The 26,284-nt window shown below is 43.8% G+C and overlaps 1 protein-coding gene across 1 annotated transcript in view; it reads left to right on the top strand.

Moving 5' to 3' along the window:
• UBASH3B (ubiquitin associated and SH3 domain containing B) overlaps positions 1-26,284 on the top strand; it is an 806,096-nt gene that overhangs the window by 416,492 nt on the left and 363,320 nt on the right. Inside the window, exon 4 of the mRNA XM_086956973.1 lies at positions 9,710-9,908. Within this exon, the coding sequence (XP_086813099.1) occupies positions 9,710-9,908 (199 nt within the window). The remainder of the gene's footprint in view (positions 1-9,709; positions 9,909-26,284) is intronic.

Below are 26,284 nucleotides of genomic sequence, written 5' to 3'. Positions count from 1 at the left end.
TTTGCTGTTGATGCGCTCCACTCCCACCAAACACCATTTGACCCCCTACGAGGTTGTATTCGGGCGACCGATGAACCTCTGGACTGCCCCCAAACCGACCTCCATTCATGACGTCCCGGACGTCCTACTGTCTGACTATTTGTGCAAGTTGACTAAAACGTTGTCTGTAATTCATCAACAGGTGCAGCAGGCCATCCCAGATGCTTCCAGGGGCCCAGGCCACGACATCCAACCGGGGGACTATGTGCTAGTCCGAAACTTTCAACGGGCCAAGAGTCTGGAACCCCGGTGGACGGGCCCCTGGCAAGTGCTGATCACCACCCGGACGGCGCTTCGAGTGGAGGGAAAGCGGCACTGGCTGTACGCACACCACTGCAGGAAGGTCTCTCCGACCCTGGCCACGACAGAAAACGTCAACACCCAAGAAGAGCTCCTGAACAAAGACCGGCCAGCGCTGGACTGCAATCCCGATACCGAGGCACTTGAACTTGCGAAATTCCCTGATCCCACTGTGCCATCCGGAGAAGGGTATTTCCTGAGTCGAAAGGAGGGAGCTTCGGCTAAGTAGGCCACGGACTAAGTTAAATCTCAGAACGGTGACCTAAACACAACCAAGGGTTACCGGTAGAGAAGCTAAACGAAGTCTGTGGTTCTGCCCGCTACCGAGCACCTTGAAGATGATGGAAGCGCCAGATAAGAAGATGATGGAAGCGCCAGATAAGAAGATAATGGAAGCGACAGGAAATACCCACTATAGAAACCCAAAGACTGACAATTTGCACAAATCAAAGACAATCGCCCTCTTTATTGTCCTCCTCTTCTGCCTCCTCCTCATGACCTCCTTCTGGATTCTGGAGGGGAGCATCCCCGCTCATCAGGCATTGCTGCCCACTGCACAACCGACCCCCATGAAAGAGCATCACCTGATCTCCCTGTCGCCTCAGCTCCGAGAAAGGCGCAGGGAGTTCTGGAACAATTCCTTCGTGCAACTGTTGCACCAACACAACCTTGCTGCAAATGCCACGAACTGCTGGATCTGCGGGTTGCTCCCGCACGCCACTGGACACTCAATCCCTTTCATCCCTTCTCCTTTCTCAGTTCACGGCTCCTGCCTCGCCTGGTTGATCCTCATGCAAGAGAGCCACAAGGATAACGCCACTTCCAGCCAGACAGTGTCGCACTTCTACTCTGGGTTTTGGCTGAACAGAACCGGAAGGACCTCTGCTCCCCTGTGTCCTGTGCCCTCGGGTGCCACCTTCCTTAAGAACATCCCAGCCAAAGAACGTGTTGAAGTGCAAGTGCTCCACAATCCGGTTAGACCCACCTTCTCTAATCTGCAGAAACAGACTGCCGCCACTCTGACTGTGGCCCTGTCCATTATCAATGTCACAGGTCTTGTGTGCCTCGAAGGATGGGGAACGCAGCTGGTGGGCCACAGTTCTTGCCGCATCACCAGAACATTGGACTCAGTTGATCCTCCTTCCTTTTTTGCTTCTCCGAATATGTACTTTGTTTGTGGCACCAAAGCTTACACCTGGCTCCCGAAAGGTTGGAAGGGTACCTGCTACATCGCCTTCGTTCTCCCCCCACGTATGTCGCCCCTGCTAACCATCACCGGCAGAGGCGCGCAAATGACATTGGACAAGCCGACTCCACTGGAGCACAGTTCCTGGATGCAGCAAAGGGACTTGTTCCTCTGTGGGGCCCAATGGCAAACAGCCGCACTATCCGACACCTGACCCAGGCAGTAGAAACAACGATCAACATCACGGCTGGCATCCTCGCTAACAACACGGCGGAGCTTCAGGCGGTCCGCCTTGTGGCCCTTCAAAACCGCCTTGTTCTAGATGTGGTTCTAGCCGATCGAGGAGGAGCATGCCGCATCATCGGATCCAGCTGTTGCACCTACGTGCCAGATAACTCGCCCTCAGTCTACAAAGCAATTGAACACCTCCACAGACTTTCCTCGGAGGTTCACCAAGAACAAGAAGGATGGTCGCTTGGGAGCTGGTTCTGGGACACTTTGAAGGACTGGGGTTGGAGGTTGTTTACCTTTTTATTGATACCGATTGTGATACTATGTGTGTGTTGCCTAAGTATTCAATGCCTGCCATCCTGGTGCGCATTTGTTTCTAACTGTGTGTGCCCAAAGACTTTGGACTTCAGAAATGAGCGCATGAGTCCCCTCTATGAAGTCGAAATACGTGGCCTCATGGGGATAGATGCGAACTGACAAGTTGGCGAGACATGTTAAAAGGGAGGACTGTGGAATTTTAGTCTGAACATCGTCTGCGCCAGCTTGTCACCCACGTACAACATGCACGACAGCCATTTTAGGTATCATGGTCTCCCTGTCCTCGATCGATCGCCAGCGTGCTCCCCTGACCCTGCGAGCATCCTCCGCGCACCCTGGTTTCCCCCCCTCCCTCACATGGGCAAGTCATAAACCTTCTTCTTCTGCATGACTCTGTCCTTGGGAGTCACGCTCGCGCCTGACCAACACCTCCTTTCCTTTCATGAATACCCCTCTGTTGGTAAACTCCCCCTCCGCGCTTGATTGTCCACGCGGCATGAATACCTCTCCTTTGATGACCCCTTCCCCCGAGTCCGATTGTCAACACAGGTCCGAGGCCATCGCCTAGCCGGGAGATACAGTTTACTGCCCCCTATTGTAAGGAGTCGCTCCTCTTCAAAGGGCCCACTATTGATCCTGGCCTCCCCACCCCCCTGGGATAGGATCAGGCGCACACATCCTAAGAATCGGCAGAACACTCAGCTGCATGATAGCCCCCTCCTCTTATCAGCAGGTTGAGGACCTCTATTGTGGATACATGTGGGGGTGGGTCTGACACGAGGATTACGGGGATGTCTTTTTCCTTTCTTCACAATGTCTTTATTGTAATAAAGAGTGGTCACATGACATAAACCAGTGTATAAGAGGCCAGGCCTCAGAGAGGCTCTTAGAGCACCTCGAGACGATACCTTGTTGTCTGATCTGATGTGTTCTGCTCCGTCGGAATAAAAAACTCCTGTTTCCTGCCTTCCAGTCTCCAGCGCCTGTCTGTTTGGTAACCAGAGTGGTATAGAGGCGGTTAACGCCGGGCAATCTTGAAACAGGCCGTCAGCCCTACCGTTTTTCTACAATGCCGGTAATTATGTTAGCAGCATCGCAGATTACCTGCACATTTATGGAGTGGGCGGATTTTCTGTTTCTGTAGATATACTCAGTGGCTGCAGGTGGGCAGATTGGAATGTGTGTCCCATCAATGCACCCTATGACATGCGGGAACTGCGCCATTTGGTAAAAGTCAGTCTTGATTTTCAGCAGTTCCACCTGTGTGTTTGGGAAGCTTATGTAGTGATGCATTCTCTGCATCATGGCATCCAGGAACTTCTTAAAGAAACAGGACAGGCAACTCTGTGACACCCCACCTACCACAGCTATCAGCCCCTGGTAACTGCCAGATGCAAGTAGGTGTAGGCTACAGAGCACCTGTACATATGGTGGTATGTCGTGCACCCTTGGTGTTGGATGCTCCAGGAGTGGGTGCAGGTCCCTTATCAGGTCCAGGATTTTCTGGGGGTGTAGCCTGTACCTTTCATGGATCTCAGCCTCAGTCAGTTGGAAGAGTGTGATGTGCTGTCTGTAAACGCACTCCTCCCGTCTCCAGATCCTCACTCCTGCTGCCTGTAGCCGTAGCCGCCTTGCAATTACATAGGAGGTCGCCATAGTGATCACACTGTTGCATTTTGGGACTGTTTAAATACATTGCACCTGATTACCACCTGCTTTCAGTCCGTGTTAATTACCGACTCATTCGGTATTACTGATTTTTCTCATTTTCACCGTTTCTTATTTACCGATTTGGTATTTGGGTGTACGGTAATTCCGAATCGGTAAATTGGAAATTGGTATTAAGGAATCGGTATTTACTGATTCCTTAATACCGAATCCTCCCTACATCTCAAACGCCTAAATACCGGTCGGTAACGGTGAATTTTACCGATTTTCACCTTTACCGACGTTACATATGGCCCTACAACTACTATTTAAACATTGAAAGGGATAGGTACCCTTTCACCTCTTTCTTCGTGCTGTTTGTTTTGTAAAGGTATCATTATATTTAAGATAATATGTCTATTCATTTAATTTCTGGGGTTCATTACATGAAAGCAGGAATCTATCTGCATATTAACCAAAGTTGTTAAATGGAGTTGCGTTTGAAAATGACCTTAGTTAAATTGCTTAAAACAAACTCTTTTCAAGTGTTTTCCACAGTGCAGATTCCACTTGAATTCTATATATTGTCAACCATAGTATGTCATTCATAAGAAGGAGCATAAAAGTAAAGTTTTAAGAGGTGGATGAGTGAAGGGTGACTGTGTGACCAGGTGTAACGAAGAATAAAATGCCCCTACCGTAAAGAACAAGAATATTGGAAGTTGCAGAGACATCTGTGATTTTGGAAAGAAACTTTGCCTTCATCATTATTCAACTACATGGTCATCGAACGTCCCGGTAGCTAGCAATATCCATACAATGTTTTGGGAGAAAATATCTATTATTCTATTATCATGATTGCTAGTATGGTATTTATTATTGTATGGTATTTAGTAAGGTGCATTATTTTCCAATATAAACCTGCTTGGCCTAAGTATACGCCCGTCCTAGACCGGATGAGGCTGGGCTGGGCCATATTATTGAGATCCTCGTAAACGATTAATCTTACCAGAGGGTGAGCCCATACATTTATTGCTGCGTTATTTGGCATGCTATCCTGGTTGCTGTCCATTTTACATCAGCGTGGGAACTCGTAGTAGGCATAGAAGCACGGGCAACATCATTCTAGAATTAGAGCTTGCTTAGTCTTTGTATTGACCTACCATATCCTGTGCATATTGCAAACATTGACTTGACAGGGCCAGAAACTAAGGGAAAGCCAGCACTAACATCATCAAACAGCTCAGGGTGGGTAAAATGGGCAAGCGCAAAGCTGCAGTGATCCATGCTGCACCAACCACCAACACAATGGACTGTTTTTTACAAAGAGCAGCTGGGTCCTTGAGAAAGAGATCGAAATTGTGTCCCGCCAACTTTCCCGGTCCCCGGCGAATTACCTCCTATCCTGTGCCTCTAATAGTGGGCTTCAGGACTTAGAGGAGGGAATCGAGTTGATAGCTACCTCTCCACGTCTTACTACTACCACAAGCGGCTTGATTGCGTTGAGCCAACTGTGGGGCCTACAATAGGGAGGATGTTACCAGCTCAAACCAAAGCCAGCCGTGTAGTAGTCCAGGAGGGGCAGTTTTGTGGTGGTGTTGGATCGGGGGCCAATCGCAAATAAACCACCACTGGGGCTAAGGCGAAATGATCGAGAGTGGACTCACCAATGTCAAACAGCCAGAGTGCAGCACCCCTGTCGAAGGACGACCTGTCGATCATGTTAGAGGCTGTTTGAGTTCCCTTTTTGATCACCTGGACCCTAAGCTGGAGTTAGCTCCTCCTGTGAGAGGAGTAGAAGGGGATGCTCCAATCTTCACAGCTGCTAAACAGGACAGAGTGCCCCAGGGTTCAAACTCCATCCACTTACTCCCAGAAGGAACACCGTTATGTAGTGGTTTTAGGAAATGTGCCAGTCCTAAACCTGGACACCACTGAGGATTTTTTCCAATTAAAGAACAAGGTCCTTTACTGGCTTAACAACAATACACTCTTCGGCCTTAGAGTGGAAAGGGAAATTCTCGTGGTTAGGAGGGTGGCTTGGATAGGAGTCTCCCAAAAAGAGTAGTCAAGGTGATTGTATAATCATTAATTACACCTGGCAGAAAGGATTCTCCATGCTGCCAAACATTGTATTAGAACAGGCTCTTCTTCCTCTTAGAGCACTGCCCTTGGGCTACTTTTACCCACCCACACTGATCGCATCCGAGGAAATTAGTGGCCCGACCCCATCTGGATAGCTTCAACAACTGCCTCTGGACCTTTATTCAACTCATTTGAGCCGCTGGGACACCTTGACCAATGTGATTGACTGAGTGGACCGGGTTCAAGGAAATCCTCGGTGCACTTACAAATGGACTTAAAGGATCAGCTGGCCCAGGTGAACTACTGTAGACACCCGCTGGTTAATAACCTCTGCAACATCATCTCATGGAACATAGGCGGTTTGGCTAGCAAGTTCTTGGATCCGGGGTAGTTGGCTTTTATTAAAAAATATGACATTATTTGCTTCTATGAGACATGGACCATTGATAATATTTATTTTTTGTGGGGCTTTAAGCGTTTTAACATCCCAGCTATTCCTTCAACGTCGGGACGTCCAAAAGGGTGGCTCGCAGTTTGTGTCTCTTAGTCTACATGGTAGTATTGGGGTATTGAACACGGATAATCCGTGTCACCAGGCGTTAACATTCACTTCAGGGTCCTTCAGTCTAATGTTTTTGAATTTTTATAATGCCACTTCTCTTCTCCCTGAGGTGTGTAATGTCACTCGCCTATGTTAATTTTTAACAAATGGTAAAGACCTACCACAGAAGCCTGATAACATAGTCCTGGTTGAGGACTTTAATAGGCAAATCTGAGGGGTCAAGGCAGGGGGGCACAGGGGCTAGTGACCACTCCTCTTGTAGACGGTGTGCATTTTGACCATTGTAGGCAGGGGAGAAACTAAACTCATTGGTTTGTGAATTGGATTTGCTACTAAACATAGGGAAATTGTCCCCCTCTAGGCGATATCATATTCCAACTTTTAAGGGACTGTACCAGGAACCCTCGATTATTGATTTTATTCTAATCTCTACCCCCTTTATTAATCGCTCAGATTTTTCAATAATAGCCAGAAGCTACAGTGACCAGAACCCCCTGTGTATTAAAGGTACATGGCACACTTTTGACTTAAAAAGACAGATCACAGGAGGAGGGGTTCTACGGACGATAGACGGAGGGAGAAGACTTAGATGGGGGCAGATTTCTCCAGACACTATGTGCAGGTGTCTACTGGAGATGTGCCAGATTGAATTTCAGACCTGTCAGAACACAAAGGTAGAGTCAGATAAGTCTATTATCCGTGCCTTCGAATCAATATCCTGCTCTGTCGCTAAATTATTGGCCGTCCCATCTCAGGGAGCTCAGAGGGAGAGGGGACCTAGATGGTTTAACCCAGAATGCTCACTTGCTGCCAGGATGCTGAAATTAGCTCTTCTCGCCTCCTCGAGGAACGCCTCGCTAGTTAAAATCCAAAGAAAGCAGTACAAACTAGCTCTTACTAAACACACGGCAGCTCTGAAGAAAGAAGCTTGGAGCAACCTTATGGAAGCAGCAACTTATAAGTGCAGTGCAACGTTCTGGAGCATTATTAAAAGTCCCATTTTGGGAGACGAAGCAGCTAATGTCTTAGAAGCACACATTACTGAAAACAAATTGGTCAGTCATTTTGAGGACATGTTCAAGGGAGACTCGCCCCTTCAATCCTCACTTAATCCCGGTGGTATATAAAAAAAACTAGTAGTAGTGAAGGAAGAAGTTAGGTGAGGCATCACTGGATTGACACGCAACAAGGCCCAGGGCCCGCATGGTATCCCACCTGATATCTATTTGTCGAATGTGGCACTTTAAGCTCCAGTCCTCACTTCCATATGTAATACTGTTGCTAGGTTTGGCACCCAGTCTTCATGGGCGACTTCTATTATCGTGCCAGTTTTAAAAAATGGGGATAGGGACAGCACTGTCTGTTATAGACCCTTCTCCCGGTTAGATTCATTGGTAAGTGGTTGGTAGGATATTGTTGGATAGGTTATCGGCCTGGGCTACTGACGATAACATTCTGTTGGAAGCCCAAAATGGGTTTCACCCTGACCGTTCCATGATTGATCAATCCTTGAATCTATTCCTAATAACAAGTAAATATGCTGTCGCCCGCAGGGGTACCCTCTTCCTGGCTTTTATGGATCTGTCATCCGCAGTCAACTGCATAAACAGGGGCAAATTATGGCAGATCCTCCTAGAATTAGGGGTGGACTGGGAGATGGTCTCTTTTCTTTATGACCTCCACCGGGACACCAAGGCGGTAGTGCGATACTCGTTGGGTTTGAACGTATCTTGTTCATTCCCCGTTAGGAGCGGTGACTGTCAAGGCTGTATATTGGCCCTGTTTCTTTTTAATCTCTCTATTAACAATGTGGAGAAAATGCTCCTGGAGACTAAGGCTGATTATCCCCGGATCGGATGGTGAGGTCTCCATGGCCTGCCATTTGCAGATGACACCGTCTGGATGACTAGGACAAAGAGGGGTTTACAAACCATCTTACCTACTTTTGCCCAGTTTATGGAGATTTGGACTTAAAAGTCAACAACTCCAAATCATACATACATGCAACTGGGGATGCAGCCTAGTAGATTATATACCTTTAAGACAGGGCCTGCCTCAATTCCTAAAACATCTTTTTTCTTCTACCTGGGGGTACTCCTGGATGATAACCTGAACTGGGGCCCACATGTAATCGAAACGATTTCTATAGGGAAACTGCCGCAATTTTTTATTTTGCTGCTAGACTAGGTAAAAGACCTCTGGGGGCTCCCTTGGAGCTCTACAGGGCTAATTGTCTGTCAAAAGTACTTTACGGCAGCAAGATCTGGGGATTTGCTGAATTAAAGGGTGTCCAAATAGCGGAAAGCAAATTCATGAGATGTCTGCTGTCAGTTCCTCTGGGTATCCCTTCTTTTATTGCCCACGAAGAGTTAGGAATGCCCTATATTACAGATCATTCGCCCGCTGTTACTTTGGTGAAAAATATGGGCTAAGGTGGGGGATTCGTTAAATAAGGCAATCCTGAAAGACTGCCTGGCATCAATTATTAAGGATTCCTTGGCTGAAATATATAAAAAGGAGTCTAACGAGCATGGGAAGAGGTGACCTTTTTTCCAATCCTGAAGGGAACTCGAAAGGTAGATATTCCCCTTCTTAAGACAGCGTTCAGTATGCGTCAGACCATATTAAAGGAGGAGAGGGGGCTCATGACGCTAAGTGTTCGCCACTTTGTTATAGTAAGATCCACTGAGAAGGCTGAGCCGTATATACTTGGCTTTGTGAACTCATATGATAGACTCCTTCTGACCAGGTTTCAGTTTGATCTGTTTTACTTACTCATTACTTACCCAAGGGGCTCTAATAGAGGGCCATCCTTTCCCCCTTGCGGCTGTGATAACCCCGCAGGAAATGTTACATTTCATAATTTCATAATTTTTGAAAAACATATTTAATCCCAATCTTGAAACAAGCCAACTTTAAACACATTCGACCTGCCTTTATTTGTCTCCAGATGTTGACGGGGAATACTGTATTTCATTTTTTAAATTCTTTTAAGTCCACTATCAAGCTAAGGGTGAGTTGTGATTAGTTGGCTCATCCTTTATTAACATCTTTTGTATCATGTATATGTATTGCTAATAGGTCGCGGATCTAGTTATTGGTTTTTATGTACTGTTTTTTTCCAATATAATTGGAGCCTGCGATTAGTTGCAATTTGTACATATAACTCAAAGTATGAACTTGCACAGACCTGCTCTCGTGATTGTACATATTGTACCATATAATTTTTATCTCGGTTCTCATATTGTGTATGAGTTATGAAACCGAATAAAGAAATGTGTTGTTGTTGAATATACATAGAAAGCATACTGTGGGTTAACAGCATTTCGTTTTTTTGGCAGTGTGAAGACAGTAAAGTCGATGCCCTCTGTGAAGCTTTGCAAACAACTGTCAGCCAATGGAAATCCAAATTCCCTTTGCCTCTGCCTTTGGAACTTTACATATCCTCGAACTTCATTGGCCTTTTCGTGAATGAAGAGTGTGCTGACATTTTGAAGAAATTTGCTGCTGATTTTGCTGCTCTGGCTGCTTCTAAAACCGGTAAGTAGGACATTTTCAGGGATTTCCCTCCCTTATGAATATTACAAATTAAAACTGACCCAAATATAAGAAACGGTCTAAAATCTCCAGTTTAATGTGACATTCAATACTAAATTAAACAAGGACTGATCCCAGCCTCTGCTCCTGCTGTGTGATGAGCACTGACACGAACTTCAAAGGACCTGGATATGCTTGCAACTATCATTTTCTTTGGTGGTTGCTGAGGTTGTGGCTTTCTGTTTGTTTGATGCTTATGGTCGTATTCAGTCAGTGTATTGGCCAACAACACCGTACTTGTTTCCACTGTTTGTGCATGTCTGCATAGGGAAAGATGCAGGTTTAATAGTAACTATGGAAGGTTCACTGCATATCATAATATCCTTGCACATCACGCGCACCTATTAACGCTGTGTCTCATTGTAAGGATCTTCACGCGTTCCTGTTTCCGCACCTCTCTTGCACATCGTCTGCATAGCCGCATGCGCGCGCATCCCTGACTGGGTATTAACTGTATGAAATGATTACAAGTGCTGAGGAGGGGACCCCCACTGCTGATAGCGCTTCCTATAATCTTACAATAGAAAATCTAGCGCACGCCACTGAGACCCAAACACACGCCTACACCCAAAGCGTCAGCAGACTACACCTCTGCAATTATCACCTTCTGCCGCACCGCGATCCCCAGAATGGTCAGTTAAAAGTGCTATTATGAAACGCTTGTGATTCCATACTCAAAAGAGTACAGGAGATCATTCTGGTGAAAATTACCTTTATCTTATAATATATAGCTTGTGTGGGGTCCCTATATTTGCTATCACAGGATTGCAACGGAAAAACACTGGCTTATATGCCTTCGAGAGATAGCCCAGAGGCAGCTAGTCCATGCTACTTTTAGAATAGCTAGACTATAAAGATGACATACAAACACCACCATGGGGGATTGCGTTGACTGCTGCGAGGTGCCCCCAGGGTTGGCGACACATAAATCAGGACAACGCCAACTTCGCACCCTGGGAGGGGCTTCCAAGAGAATCTATAGGTTACTCAAATTTATTCACAATTCCTGCTATGAGCCCACTGACAAAGCCACAACCCGACTGAGTGAAAACCAGCAAAGGGGGGGTGGGTTCCCAGCCAGATCAGTGTGAACACTTGCAGAGTAAGCAGGGAAAGTTGGGAAGGCCCCTCCCCATTGGGCACCACAGGAGTAAGTCCAGACAACAAAACTGTAGGTTGTATGATAAAGATGCCCAGGTGGATTTTCGCACAGCACATAAAGGATTTCACAATGGCTGAAAAGGCAATTTCAATAGCTTATTTACGCAAACTACTCGCTGCACATGATGCTGTTCTGCCTCCTACTAGCCCTAACAGGAGGAGGTCAAGCGTCACCTGCTGGACCATGTGCCAGTGGAAATTAGCCGCTTGAAAAATCACTACCCATAGTGTATGTCAGAAAGCGGATGCCCCAGAATACTGTAGAGCAAACAGCTCTACTCCTGCCGCTGAAGAGCGGCTCCCTGGTACATCCGGCCCGGAGCAATGGAGCACACTGCAACTGTGTGCCCTTTACCAGACTTCTCTCCTACCACGGGGGCGCGAAAGACGGCATGCCTGGTGCGGAGTATGGGACAGGTTCTCGTCCTATACATATCACAGCTCCGCTGACCTACAGGCGATAAAACTTCACCCAATGGCATGCCCAATGACCCAACAACTTAGGCCCAAATCAAACTCCGGATGAAACACAAACTGCCACCACCCCTTCCTACGATGAATCAACAAGTAGGAGAAGCAGGTAATTTATCCCCTTACCTAAGGAGCCAAAGGGGAGAATCTGACTCGCAGGTGAAGGTAGTGTGTTGGATATGCGAACAATACCCTAACCGGCATCCCTACGACATGTATGTGCACAATACCTTGCCTGAAATTTGGCCCCAAGGGGCAGGAGCACAGTTTATACATTACACATTCCGGCACATTCGCGTTAAGCGCTCTGTCCAGAATCAACCCATTGGGCGTGACCCATGATGCATAAGATCACTTTTCAAAATGAAGCATGATACTAAAGAATACATGCATGTCTGTTACACTGTGCCACATTACTTCTGTTTGTTTTCAAGATAGGGTGTCTTCCTTTTCCATAAGTGTTCCCTCTTTATTGTCTGCTCTCATTTTCCTGTCGGGGCCGGTCCATTGTGTCCCATCCCGTCCTCCATCTCTCTTTCACCCTGTTATCGTTTGCCTCCAACTCCTGGTCTGTCCCAAAAATCTCTCTCTTCCTTCCCATCTCACTCCGTTTACCTGTCTTTCTTTCTCTCTTCCCTGCCTTTTATTTCCACCTTTTCCTTGATTTCCTCTCATTCTTGACATCTTGTTTTTTATGCCTGGCTTGATAGTGTACTGTCACCTGACATAATGTGATCAACCTAAAAAAAGTCTTTCAGGCGTACTACGGAGTTGGGATTTGTTTCCAACCACATGTTGGTAGCCCAGAGTAAATGTTTAAATTGGTCAGAAATGGTATGCTTCCACAGAAAAAAGTGCTTCACCTCCACTCATCTGTGACAATTGTGTTTATTTATCCAGCTGTCTGAGCCAGCAGCAGTATTGCAGTTGTGTTTGAAAGCCACATGGTATGCCCAGGGCTACATTAAATGACATGGATTTTTAGATCTGGATTGACACTGCAGCTGTAGCCTGACCTTATGTGATCAACAAAAAAAAAACTTTAAGTGTACTACTGAGTATGAAGCTTAGGCTCCACAAAGTTGTTGGTTGTTCCTGATTACAGGATTTGATTGGGCATAATGTATGTGCTTCCACTTAAAAGGCTGCCTGTATTGCACTTTTTGGCTTGTGGCAAATCTTATACTCAATACAGCAGAACTGAGTTGGTAATGGAGGCAAGCACATGATCATGGCTATACGCCTGATCTGCTTTATTACGAAATGCTTTGATAAAGGCACTAGGCCAGACGTATTTATTGTGAGAAGCATATGTTAAGGTCAATAGGCATTTAAGTGTGGATTACTATTATTGTATATTTAAGCCTACAGATAGGTATTTATTTACATGGAATCTCACAGATCATTGTAGTCAACAAGGTTTTTGATGTCGATTACCCAGTTTGATAAACCTTGGCTATAAAGGGCATTTTCTGTGAGAACCCTTGTTCGGCCCTCTTAGGAGAGATAATATTTTGCTTTGCCAACTGTGATTTTTTATACCTTTCTAATTTTATAACTGTGCATTTGATGGTTGCCTTGTGGAAAAGTTTACTCTAAAACATGTAGTCCTGAGTTGGTTATGGTGACAAGCTATAAGCCTGTTTGGTGCGGGAAACATTATGTCTGATGCCATAGGCCTGGTCTGCTTATTATGAAACATTATGAGAAAGGCAGTTGGTCTAGTTTCTTTATTGAGAGAAGCATTTTTAAAAGCTAGCAAACCTTTTACAGTTGTCGCGTTGTGTTGCAGGCCACAGACAAGTATTTTGTTACATGTAATCTCACAGATTACCGTACTAGATTGGCGTTGGCCACCCACTCTGACATTCTGATTATTATTTTAAGGCTCTGTTGAGAGGGGTTGTAAAGTGTTTTGATATAGGCTTCATCAATTCATTGGGGAAATCATGCCAGATTTCATAGGTTTGATCTGTTTATTATGACACATTATAGCAAAGCCAGTACGCCTGATGCCATGATTTTGGATTGTTCTTACACTGTGCTAAAGCCTGCAGGCAAGTATGATGTTACATGGAAAATTTAACATATAACAGCACTACGCAAGGGCTTTTAGTGTTGGTAATTCACTTAAATAAACTGTGGAGATAAAATATATGCATCACAATAATCCTTGCTAGGCTGTATTAGGAGAGATACTATTTTGATTTGCCAATTGTAATTTTATATACATTTCTATTTATTTGATGGTATGCATGATGGGTACCTTGTGGAAAACGTATGCTCAGTATAGTAGTCTTGTTTTGGTAATGTTGACAGGTCAATAAGAAAAGGCAATAGGCTTGATTATTTATTATGAATTTTTTTTTAAATGCAGTAGGCCTGACATTTTGATTGTGAAAAGCATATGTTAAACTGAATAGGCATGGGTTGGTATTACTGTGAATTAAAACCTACAGACAGGTTTTTGTTACATGGAATCCCACAGATTACAGCAAGGGTTTTCGTGTTGATTACCCCCTGACAAAAAAATGTGTATAATTGATCAGCACTGTGAGAATCCTTGCTAAGCTCAGTTAGGAGAGATCACAGTTTGCTTTGCAACTGTAATTTTGTATACTTTCACAATTGTATGACTTTATGCCTGATTGTTGACTGTGTGAAAGCTTACTCTGAGTACAGTAGACCTGACTTGGTTTTGCTGACAAGCCAGTGATAAAATCTGTAGCTGTTGTAGTTGTGCTGGCAAATGTTATGCCAGATGTCTGAGGTCTAGTTGGTTTCTTTTGAAAACGTATTAAAAAGACTGCAGGCCTGTCTAAGCATTTGGTAAAGCCAGTCAGCCCCTGACAGTGGATTGAATCTCACAGTTTACCATAGTAGGCAAGGGTTTGGTATTGGTCACACACTATGACAAACCATGAGTTTATAATTTCAGTGTGATGATTCATGTTGGGCCCTCTTGAGATGGGTTGGGTCTTGTTTTACCAACTGCTACTTCGTACTGATTTGTAATTGTGTAAATGTATGCACGTGAGTAAGTAATTTATTTCATGTGTATTTAATAAAAAGCACTACAAAATATTTCATAAATCCAGCAAATATTCATATATGAAATATTTAAATCACAGAAAAATGGTTTACTTAAAACAAACCTTAGATCAGTGCCTAGCTAGCTGATTTCCATGTTCAAGAAGAGTTTATACACAAATCTTGCCAGAGAATTGTGTCACAGTACTATCCAGCCTGTGTCCAAGGGAGAACAGTCGAAGACGCTGCCTCCTGTGTTGTCAACTGTATAAGTGATTTAGCTAGAAATACATATTGCGGAATCCATTGTCTACAGTAGGAAGTGAGTCCAATAAAGGCTCTAACTTCTTTCTGTGTCTTGGGTTGCGGTAATTGTGCAATTAACTGAATTCGTTCGGGTGTCAGCTGCCTACCCCACTTGGACAGCAAGTGCCCAAGGTACACCACTTGCTGGGCACAGAATTGTAACTTCGAAGGAGACACCTTGTGTCCCTTGTCCGCCAGGAAATGCAAAACTGTCAGTGATGCTTGCACACATTCTGGTTCACTACGGGCGGTGATCAATAGATCATCGACGTATTGGAGTAGGGCAGTGTTGGCAGGCATGTGAATACTGTCAAGTTGTCGTTTCAATGCTTGGCTGTAGATGCTGGGGCTTTCTGTGAATCCTTGAGGTGCGCGTGCAAATTTGAAGCTACGGCCATTTAAACAGAATCCGAAAAGGTATTGGCTTTCCGAATCAATGGGGACACTAAAGAAGGCGTTCTTGAGATCGATTACAGTAAAGAACGTCGCTTCAGAATCAATAGCTGTCAATAGTGACGAAATGTCTGGGACCACTGGATACTGTGGTACAATGCATTTATTTAATTCTCGCAAATCAATCACTAATCGATAGACTGGAGGTGCATTTGGATCAGTGCGTTTAAGAATCGGAATGATAGGGGAATTACAAACATTGGAGTCGGTTTCTACAACCACTCCTTGTGCAATGAGCTCGTCAATGATTTTCAGTAAAGCCACTACAGCATCTGGTGGTAACTTGTATTGTCGGATTCGTGGTAGTACAACTCCTGGCTTGAGTGTGACACGGTATGGAGTAATGTGCATACAACCTACATCAGTGGGGCCTTTTGCCCATAAATGTGCAGGTACATTCTGTAACCTAGGATCAAAATCTCTCAATACATAATGTCCCTTAAAATCACGAAGGAACAACCTTACTCCTTCCGGAGAACAACAAATTACAGCTCCTAGAGCTTTCAGTGTCTTTATACCAAGCAAGTTTTCGGGACATGATTTCGTGAGCAATAAATCTGTAGTGCGAGATAATGGACCAACTGCAAGGGGAACTGGTTTCGATACTTCATTAACAATAGGCTTTCCTGAAAATCCAAGGGAGACATTCTGTGAGCCTGAGAGGGGTGCCCCTGGAACCTCGTCATGACTGATGGTAGTTCTGCTTGCCCCTGTGTCAATCAAGAACTTTCTATCCTTTCCTAATACCTGACTATGTACATAAGGACCCTCTTGATCTACAGGAACCTCAATAAGAGGCAAGCCAACCTCCCTCTCTAGGCTGTTTCATGTGTACTGCTGATAATCGGGGTAGTCGGATTGTGCATACTGTTACATCTGCTGTGTAACATGTTGTGTTGCGGCAATGGGCTGAGGCTGTGGTACCGCTACGGTCTGTTGTGGGATCTGCATAGGCTGTATATTCTGTGGGACGTGTTGTTGGACCTGGTCCTGTCTGGGAGGACGCGGTCTCTCTTTAGTTTTACCTGTGGCTATGTTGTGTTTCAAAACTGCACAATCGTTTACATAGTGACCTGGCTGTTTACAATAGTTGCATGTCCCTTTAACAGGAGCTGCTGAATTATTGGACTGTGTCGTACCCCTTTTATGACCATCAGCTGGAACTGACTGAGCAACCAGCACTTTCATTTTCGTGTCTTTCATACGTCTCTGTTCGTGATCATGTTCCTCCCTGATTCTGTTCTGGTGATACTGTAACATCTGTAACATTTGGGAAGGCGTATTTGCTTGCCATGTGCTCTCGACCTTCAATACACGGTTCTTAACCTGGGGCAATGAATTCTCGACTAATTTCGTTACAAAAAGATGTGGGTATGACTCGCTACTGGTTTTCAGGCCACTGTTAATAATAAAACATTTCTCGAATCTGGAATAAAAATCACTAGTGTCTTCGTCGTGTTTCTGTTTGCAGGCTGAGATTGCATCCCAGTCCTCCTTTTTAGTTGCCAACAATCTTGGCAAGACCTGTACTAATAATCCTGGTAACGCTTTAGTTTTGTCCCCAAGACCTAAACCTGGGGTTCGACCAGTTTCTTCGTTTTCTAATTCAGTCCAATTGATCTTTTTATCTCCCACCTCCCATTCTTTTTCTTTGAGTTTCTCGTAAATACCGGCAGGCAATAATACTTTCAATATTTTCATAATGTCGGGATAGGTGTAATCTCCCATGAGTAACATGTCTTTTATTTCGCGGTGAAAACCTGCAGGGTCTTTATCATGACTTGGCACTATTTTCTTCATTTCCAATAATTCCATTTTAGTTATGGGCGTGTATACAAACACGCGTTCAAATGTATTATCTGGTTTCCTGACTGGATGTACTTCTCGTAAAGGGTTCTGTTTGTCTAGGTGATATGGTTGTCTTACTGGGGGTGGAACGGAAACAAGATGTGGAGTAAGGAAAGTTCTGTACTTGTGACGTTGTTCTAAAATGATGTCAATTAAATCGGTACCTAGACCTCTCCATCTTCTCAGGAGTAAGTCTTGCAATAGATTATATAACGGACCTGGATCAGATGCTTGGTTTTCATACTGTACAATGAGATGTTGGGTCATGTATATACCAGCTAGTCGTTGTTCTTCTGGAGTAAGACTTAAAAATGTTTGCACTACTGAATCGTCTTTATATATGCTGTCATCCCCGGCCCATTGGACTGCGGACCGGGCTAGTTCCTGATCTCGTAAAGTATTGAGTTCATGATAACCTACTCTTTCTTTCAGGATTTTATCAGTAGTTTGGAAAATATGTTCGAGGGAACATCGCTCTGGTATCGGACAAAGGTAGCGTTTCTTGTTTTCTAAACGTATGGGTCTGTCGAAGGGCCTATCAAGAGGATACTGTCTAGGGAGTTTCTCTCTACCTACGTACGCTAACAGGTCTCTAGTTTCTGCGGTATCCTCTGGTTCTTCCTCATCTGAGGTTTCCTTATCGTCTGACTCGAGATGCCTTTCAGACTCTCATCGGGCATGTATTGCTACTATTACTTTACGGATTTTTCTAGTCATAGCCTCTATACATTTCTCTTTATCGTGTTTACACTCTGCAATATTCTGACTCCATTTTGACAATCCCTCCATCTCCTCATGCGGGAAGCTTGGCTGGTCTTGTTCCCTTATCAAACAATTAATCAAAAATCGCATTATTAAAGCTTGTGTCTCAACTTTCTGATGTGCCATGGCTTCACGAACACACTCTGGTCTCTCTCCTGTTCTGATAAAATGATATATATTGTCTAGATGTTCTGGCATTTCTGGTAATAACATCAAATAATCTGTAACACGTCTTAAACGTAATGAGGCTAACATCATGGGTCCTACTTTGCCAGGCACTGTATCATATCTACAATCTGTAAGGTATTCTTTAAGCTTTTCGGCTGGGGTTGCTTTAGGTGTACGCTGCATTGCTAATTCTCTCATTGTCATTCGTTGTAAATGTGGCGGGGTGCGATAACCTCCTGTAGCACCTCCTGAGGCGGAAGCGTGAGCATAACCTGACTGTAGGGTCGGTATCTGTAACGGGATTGAGCCCTGAGTAGCGGCGGGCCCAAAGGGATTAAGCGGATTAATAACAGGGGGAACAGTAGGGGAAGTGACAACAGGTGCGGGAATCTGGTGACGTGGAGGGGTCGTGGCTTGATCAGCAGGGATCTGCTGTTGTAGATTATTAGCAGGCGGAAGCAGATTATCATTAACAGGTTGTACGGGTATATTGGTATATGCGGGAGCTACATCGTCTAGATAGGAAGAAAGGAAAATGTCTGCTGCGGTCTTTTTATGACGTAATTTAGTCGGAACCAATGGAGGGGGCAGATCTTTCGGTGTTTCCGGGGTCGCCTTGGGCAGGCCCTCGGCCAGAACTGGATACAGTCCTGTTATAATTGCATTACTCTGTCTGTCGTGTTGTTCCATTCGGACTCGCTGTCCTTCTTCTAGCAGTTCTTTTTCTTTAGCTTTTTCGGAATCCTCTCTACTTTTCTCTGCTTTTCTGAGTGCTTTCTCTGTCCGTCTATGTGATTCTTTACGCCATAATTCAATGGCATCTTTCTGTGACTGTCTGGCTTTCTTTTTCCATAACGCTTCCTCTACTCTCATGATGCACTCGGCATCCCATGTCCCTGTAAAGGGCCATCTCTGATTCTCTCCCAAGTCTTTGGTATAGTCCACCCACAAGTCTAAGTATAGAATGGCATCTAAGCCGTGCTTGTGGTACATAAAATATCCAGGAGTGTCCCTAGGTGGGATGGGAACTGCTTCTTCAAGAATCCCTTTCCTAGTTCCTATCTGTCGTAACTTTGAAAATAGAGGCATTGCTACCTTGATCTAGACGTAAACACAATAAACACAGTATAGAAATGCAAACAATCACTCATACCACGACATTAAAACACATTGAAACATTTCGAACGAATACTGACTCAACAAAAATACTGAATAACTGAATAGCTGAATACTAGATGCACTGCTAAACAGTACAGATACACTGCTAAAACAGTGCAGACCGGATCTGTGTACCCAAACCCGTCTTGACCGGACACAAATTAATGCACAAGGCTTGATGCGTCCCCAGCAACGGTACTCACCGGGAAGCACGGAACGGAAGGCCTCGGAAACTCAACTGGGCTGGACCGCTACGACGTCACTGCTGCTGCGGCGCACTACGCATGCGCCTCGACGCTACAGGTGGGCCTCTCGATACCTCGGACACTGCTCTCTCGGCTGGGCTCTGGTCGGGATCCTCCGCACTCCTCACCGCCTCGTCTGGATGTCGACCGCAGTCTCCGTCACCTCCGTAGGCCTGAGGGAGATACAGGAAAACCTGCAGATGCGCATGGGGTCCGTCACGGCTGTGGCAGGGGGCAAGGCCTGCGACGCATCACCGGCGCGTGGGGTGGGGGAGGGGTCCCTATTCGGGCGCCAAATTATGTGGTAAATTTTTTACCGTATACGAGTTTTGCCATATAATTTCAGACAAGTAAAGAATAGCTCAATCAAATGAGAGGCAGAGTCCGTGGTGTCTGAGTCATAAGGGCTTTAATCAAAAATGACTCGAGTCATGGAAATCAATTCTATCAATACAAGGGTTCGGGGGTATGCAATGATGGCAGAAAGATGTCAACGATTTATTAACAGTACATGACATATATAGTAAAATGACACAATGGCAGTGAATACAGTAGGCGTGACAAGTGAAACGTATATGATAAGAACACATGTGCGTAGTAAAAAGGCGTGAACAAGGGTGTGCACAGAGGCGTGTACTAGAAACGTCACAGAAAAGTGTCATAAGTGGGTGGGTGCATAGAGAATTCTGCAAAGTCAGCAGGAAGTGCGGATGCGCGCGCAACTAGCATGACGTGTCAAAGACGTGTAACTGGGGAGAACTTTAACACTAGTAAAGGAGACAGAAGTCTGGGATGTCAGATCGACCTGTTCCTATAACATATCTGATATCTAGTATTTGGAGGATGTTTAATCTGGAGTAAAAGGTCTCTCGGGCAGAGGCTATACTACACCGAATGCTAGTGCGTGCATAGGTGTCTGCGTGTCTACGTGCGGAGCCATGGGCCTACTATGGCAACGGGAACTGTGAATTACTTGCACGGAGACAGGAAGACTTGCTCTTTGCTCTGCAGCCGGGGATATGTTTACCTAAATCACTAGACAGGAATGTGTTTTCGAGGAGGCTGAACAGATAACTTGAAGGCAAAATACTGTTTTGGCAGGCAGGCCAGGCCGAACCAGGCACCGCTTCGCTTGGCAGGAAGTAAGGCAGAGGTCAGGGATGCATCTCAATGCTGCAGCTTTCAGAGGCAGAGACAGAAGTGGCTCGAAGGCAGAAATCAGGGCCAGCTCGGCAGAGCCAGGAAAAACGTGAAAGTGCACCATGTAAAGACGGTGGCACGGCATACTTAGGAACTGAATTATCGATCCATTCATGGTGGATCTGATAGAGGACATGTTAACGTTGGACGCAAATGTATTTGCGTCTTCAGATTCGGTTGTGGAGGGAAATTACATGTACTTAAAACTTGTACATGGAGCCGTTGGGGTACACGTTAGGGGACACATTTGACCATAAAAATTTCAATTACCTCAACATCATTAGAGCAAAATTTACATTTACCTGTAGTGTTGTACCCTACAATGGTAGAATCAGGATATTTAATAAATACCAAGGAATTAAGTTGTTTAAACTACTCTTCAACATTGCAAGCTTTCATAGTGTAATGTAGAAATCACATACTGTCACAGTGGCTCCCTGTGCGGAGATTTTTTACATGCAGTAAGGCTTGTTCGTTCTAAATAAAGAACTTGGCCTTTTGACCCTTAAAACCTGTTCTCCCTTGTCTGAGCAACGTTACCCCATGTGGCTTATTTGTTCAAAGAAACTTCTCCAGAAGCAAGACTGAGGGTCCGTGCCTCCATGGTGATATTTTAAAAGGTACAATCACATTTGAAAGTATCTCTTGAGAAGGATGACTGAAAAGCCTGTGTGCTGACAATTGAAAGGTAGGGTGCGCTTTTATTCCTTATCATTTATTCATTTCTTGTGCACTGTGCGTTCTAGCACCTAAAAATTGGCTCAAAACCCCAGCCCCCTGAATGCCACAGTGCGCCCAGAATTCCTGTGCATAAAAGTAAAAAACTGCATAAAGGCTTGCAATGTAATTTTCATGTCTGTACAGATACTCATTGCATAACTTTGTAAGTGCCCTAAAATTCAGTAATATTGTGATCACTAGAGAAACTAATATTCACCTTTTTATGTGGTGCAACAACATATTTTAACCAGTTGGAGATGAATCTCAATGTGCACATTGAAATTTGGATGTATACTTTACACAGAATCATTTTCAACAGTGCTAAATATTCCAAACCAGTCTAAATCTATTGTTATCAATTTTTATTTTACAGCAGCTCATCCTCTGAGCAGCCACCAATTACTCATATAATGTGAATGCCTTTTAATATTTAATATCATGTATCTAAGGAGAGTCAAATGTACTCCATATCAATGATAAATTCAGCTTACACTACTGACATTTTGAGGTTTCTTGAAATTTCATTATAAAGTGCTTATGCCATAAGAGTGCTGAAACATTTTGCATCTATTTTTAATATTTGTTATGTCCTAGTTTTGTAAAAACACACAAATCAGTTTTTCTCCATCAGGCCTATTTTTTTCTATTAAGTGCCTTTTCCTAGGAACAGTCAGTATTAATATTGCCATGTACCAATTAGTAATAAAGACCCACTGAGCTACCCACATCTAGTTCCCCTTAAAGGTGAACTAAGAGAACAGCAATCTAGACTACTTATCCTTTCATAAAAACATCAGACAGGATGGGCAGTAACATAACATATATATATATTCATTTTATGAATGCTAACAATTTTTAAAACAGAATTACTGAATAGCCAATTAAATGTATCATGGCTATTTCATAGATAGTTTAGACAGGCTCAAAAGAGATTGAGAAAAAGAGAGAGAAAACATAAATTTGCCTATCCTTAATTTGTAGTGGAGCTAACCTCTTTCCCCCATTTTGACTGTAGGAAAACCTGAAACAGGTTTTACTTCTGTCGACACTATTATATTGCCTTCTATATGAGTCCATAAAACTTGCTTTTGACAAAAACAGTAAGCAAACTTATTTTTCTCTCCCCGTGCTGACATCTTGTCTTTTAAAAAGTTTCAGAGGTCAAAGTGTCAAAGCAAACCTTTTCTCTGAACCCTGCTAGACTTCTAAATGCAGAACTCAACCTTTTAATCCTCACCAGCTGTCCTATTTGTGTGCAAGGCTTTCCATGCCGCTTTCCCAATTCAAAGTGACCCTGGAGAAAGCTGCTCTGAGTGACAGAACTACTTTTAAACAGTGAATTTTGCCCAATTTCGACTTAGGTGTTTGGGGCAGTTAAAAATGAATAACCTTCAATGTTTTGGCATATTAGTCATCCCCAGAATGCTCTCTTATTATATGCGAATATTTGTAGACGTTTGAAAGCAAATGATGGTCTGAAATTGCCTTGTTTAGGCATGGTTTTTGTAAACCCATATCAGTGTTGGAGCTGCTGGGGCCTCACTATTCTAACAGGCATTGGCAAAAGCAAAAATCGTTTTTGGTCTCAAAATGTACATATTGCCACAGTAGTCCTGGATACTGTACAAAACTACTTTGTGTGTCAATCTGCTCCTTGTGAAAGAGCAGAATACTGTCCCTCACAGTGATGCCAGCTGATAGAGAGAGAGAGAGTGACAGGCATAATTGTAATATACACAAAAGGTCATGGCTAACACCAGGCCTAATTAGAGGCCCAATTCTTAAAGAAAGTCTCAAAAGTGCATGCATGGTATATATCCTTGCATATATACGGTTTCCTTAAGTTCACAAGAATTTACAGTAGTAGGCCAAGAAATAGTACTCCTAGAAAATATTTGTGAACTGCATTTTTCCATGAGCAAAATTGCATGTGTAGATTTGGTCATGTGAAAACCTGAATGTTTCCAAGTTCATTTTTCCTCCAACCACTTTTTCCTAACCCTGGAAGAAGTTTTTACATTTACCACTGTCAAGAGTAAATTTCCAACCTTTCTCCTTATGAGAAGATTTGAGAAGAATTTGTGAAAACCCTTAAACATGCAAGTTTGTAGGTTTGCACAGACTCAAAAGGGCATTCCAACCCTGGAACTATTGCTTACCACTAACTTCAACCCCAGTATGTAGACCTGCAGAAACATGGCAACATCAGGGAATTGCTAGTATTCAAACCCTACTATGGTACGAGACCTGGCATAATCTGAGATGTTATATAGAACTCTTATATAATGAGATTGCATCCATAATTTGTTGCAGCATTGCATGGCACAAAAGGGACAAGTGGATTTTGTTAAAGGACAAGTAATATATGAAGCAACCTGCCTCATGGACAAGTAGATATTTTATTAAATTCCACGCCCCTGTTAATATATCAATTAGGTACAGAAACAAACACAAAATCTCTTCTATGAAATATGAAATACAGGACAATGTATGCAAATCCAGTCTCTTTTTATATGCCATACAGTGTTACTGCTTTACTGTCCAAAGTAGAGCACAGCCACTCAACATATTTTCTATAATTCATATTCTTACCTTCATTTGAACTTTTCTCTCCTGACTGTTTTTTAAACAGCTTTCTAGTGAGCTTACCTTTATTTTCATTTGAGATCCTGTCTTATGAAATTTTGCTTTTTACCCACAATGTGCGCTTACACCCTGATAAATTCAAAAGGTCTCCTACAAGGGAAAAGTTGTTAGGTAGTGGATAAAATGTGTTAAAAAGACGGAAATCATCAGTAATGTACCAGCCAGAGACATCACATATAAAACCTATTTCCTTCTCTCATGCACTAATGCGCTCCATTTTTTATATAAATCAAGGAAACATAGAGGTCCGGTACTGAAGATTAATACCCTATACCAATACAGTGATTCATCCATGACAACCAGCAAATCAGAAGCTCCACTCACTGTATTCTGGGAGGTTTCTTTTTGTGGGTAAAATCAATACCCCCTACTAGCATATGATCTCCTGAAAATTGATGTTATAAAACCCCCAAAGGGTCTAGCCATTTGTCAATATTTATTGACATAAAGTAACTTAGTTACTTATCAGTCACCTGCTTCACTACTTCTTATATGTGTAGGTACACATAAATTATTCTCTAACCCAGGCTCTCCTGCAGTGTATGCCACGTATCAATTAGTGTATTGATACAGAGAATATTTTTAAAAACATTCTCTACAGTCCCCTGTCTATTTTAAATGACAGTCAATGCCCGTTTTATTAATACTATGTGTTAAATACACATTTTAAAGACTGAAAGGTCACTTGCAACAAGGCAAGTTAGTTATTTAGCTTACATCTCACTTACCAACTGGTGCCATCACAGTCCTCCAATGTTCCTACTTTCTGACACCATTTTGATGGGGAAATACTGGCACCCTCCCAGGACCAAATGAATGAAACTCACCAGGCATAGCAGGTTTGCTCAGAAACCGAGTGAAATGTATTCATTGGTACCAAAGCATGCATCATTGCTAATTAGCAAGGAAGAAGTCAGATCTGCCACCTTAGCGGCTCTCGGACTGCTTCTTCCCAGAGTGACAAGTTTCTAGGTGTTATATACAGTATGAAATGCCATATCAGCGGAACTAGAATAAGGCACCAAGCCAAATATGGAAAACATGGATGTGCAATGTCTGCACCATGCAAATTATATAACTTAACACAAAAGGAAGGGAGGTAGAGGGAAGAAGGCTTAGGCTCGCCCTCCAAAAATACCTTAGTCACAAAAGATCTCTGGGCAACAGAAATCGAGAGCCTAGCTACTAACTATAGTCCTATTCACAACATTCATTGGGGTTGGAATAGTGTGTATAGTGATAGAAAAAGAGTGTTGCTCTTTTTCTTGTTGTCCCATCACTCACCAGGGTTGCCCCACGGTGACATGCTTCATCATAGGGGCCATCCCAGTCCGCTGCGGACTGGGGCGTGCTGCGACTTACGAAGTACGTAGGAGCACTTATAATTAGACTATGTGTGGTGGGAGTGTAGTGATGTGATGGAGTGGAATATGTGTGAATAGTTAAAAATACCTGCCTAGTAAGCTTTAAATAGTTTATTCTTGCTTCCAGGTGGTAGCGTTAAAAACAGGGTGGAAGTATTAGGATACCCAAAAGCAATGTGTTTAGGTGTGCCTATCAACTCCTGTCAACATGTTTCGTGCATCCCCCAAGCACTTCCTCAGGACTACACAGGGACCAGCCAGGCCCCAGCACATGAACCACGTGATTCAATTGGTTGCGTAGGTACTGTATGCATGCATTAATTTTGGTTGCAGCATATTTCACCATTTAGCTCATTGCGGCATCTTTTAGGAGTGGCGAACACAGGGAAGCAAGAATAAACTATTTAAAGCTTACTAGGCAGGTGAGTGAGGGGACAACAAGAAAAAGAGCAAAACTCTTTTTCTATCACTATACACACTATTCCAACCCCAATGAATGTTGTGAATAGGACTATAATTAGTAGCTAGGCTCTCGATTTCTGTTGCCCAGAGATCTTTCGTGACCATGCAAATTATAAACAGCCAGATATGGGCAGACCAGAAAGGCTGGCTCTTCGCTGTGTAAGCACCTTGCACAACCAGAATAAGAAATATAATGTAGTCAGGTCAATAAGGTGACCTCTAAGGGGGTACAGAATAGCTTGTTGAAGCTTGTCCAGTCAAGGTCAGATAGGAAGCCTTTTTGAGCTCCAGGCCTCATATTAATGTGATCTATCTAAGCATGATA

The sequence above is a fragment of the Lissotriton vulgaris genome, chromosome 2_1, assembly GCF_964263255.1.
Source record: "Lissotriton vulgaris chromosome 2_1, aLisVul1.2, whole genome shotgun sequence".
Taxonomy (NCBI): Eukaryota; Metazoa; Chordata; class Amphibia; order Caudata; family Salamandridae; genus Lissotriton; species Lissotriton vulgaris.
The sequence above is the reverse complement of the archived record's forward strand: the minus strand, read 5'-3'. Positions and strand labels throughout refer to the sequence as shown.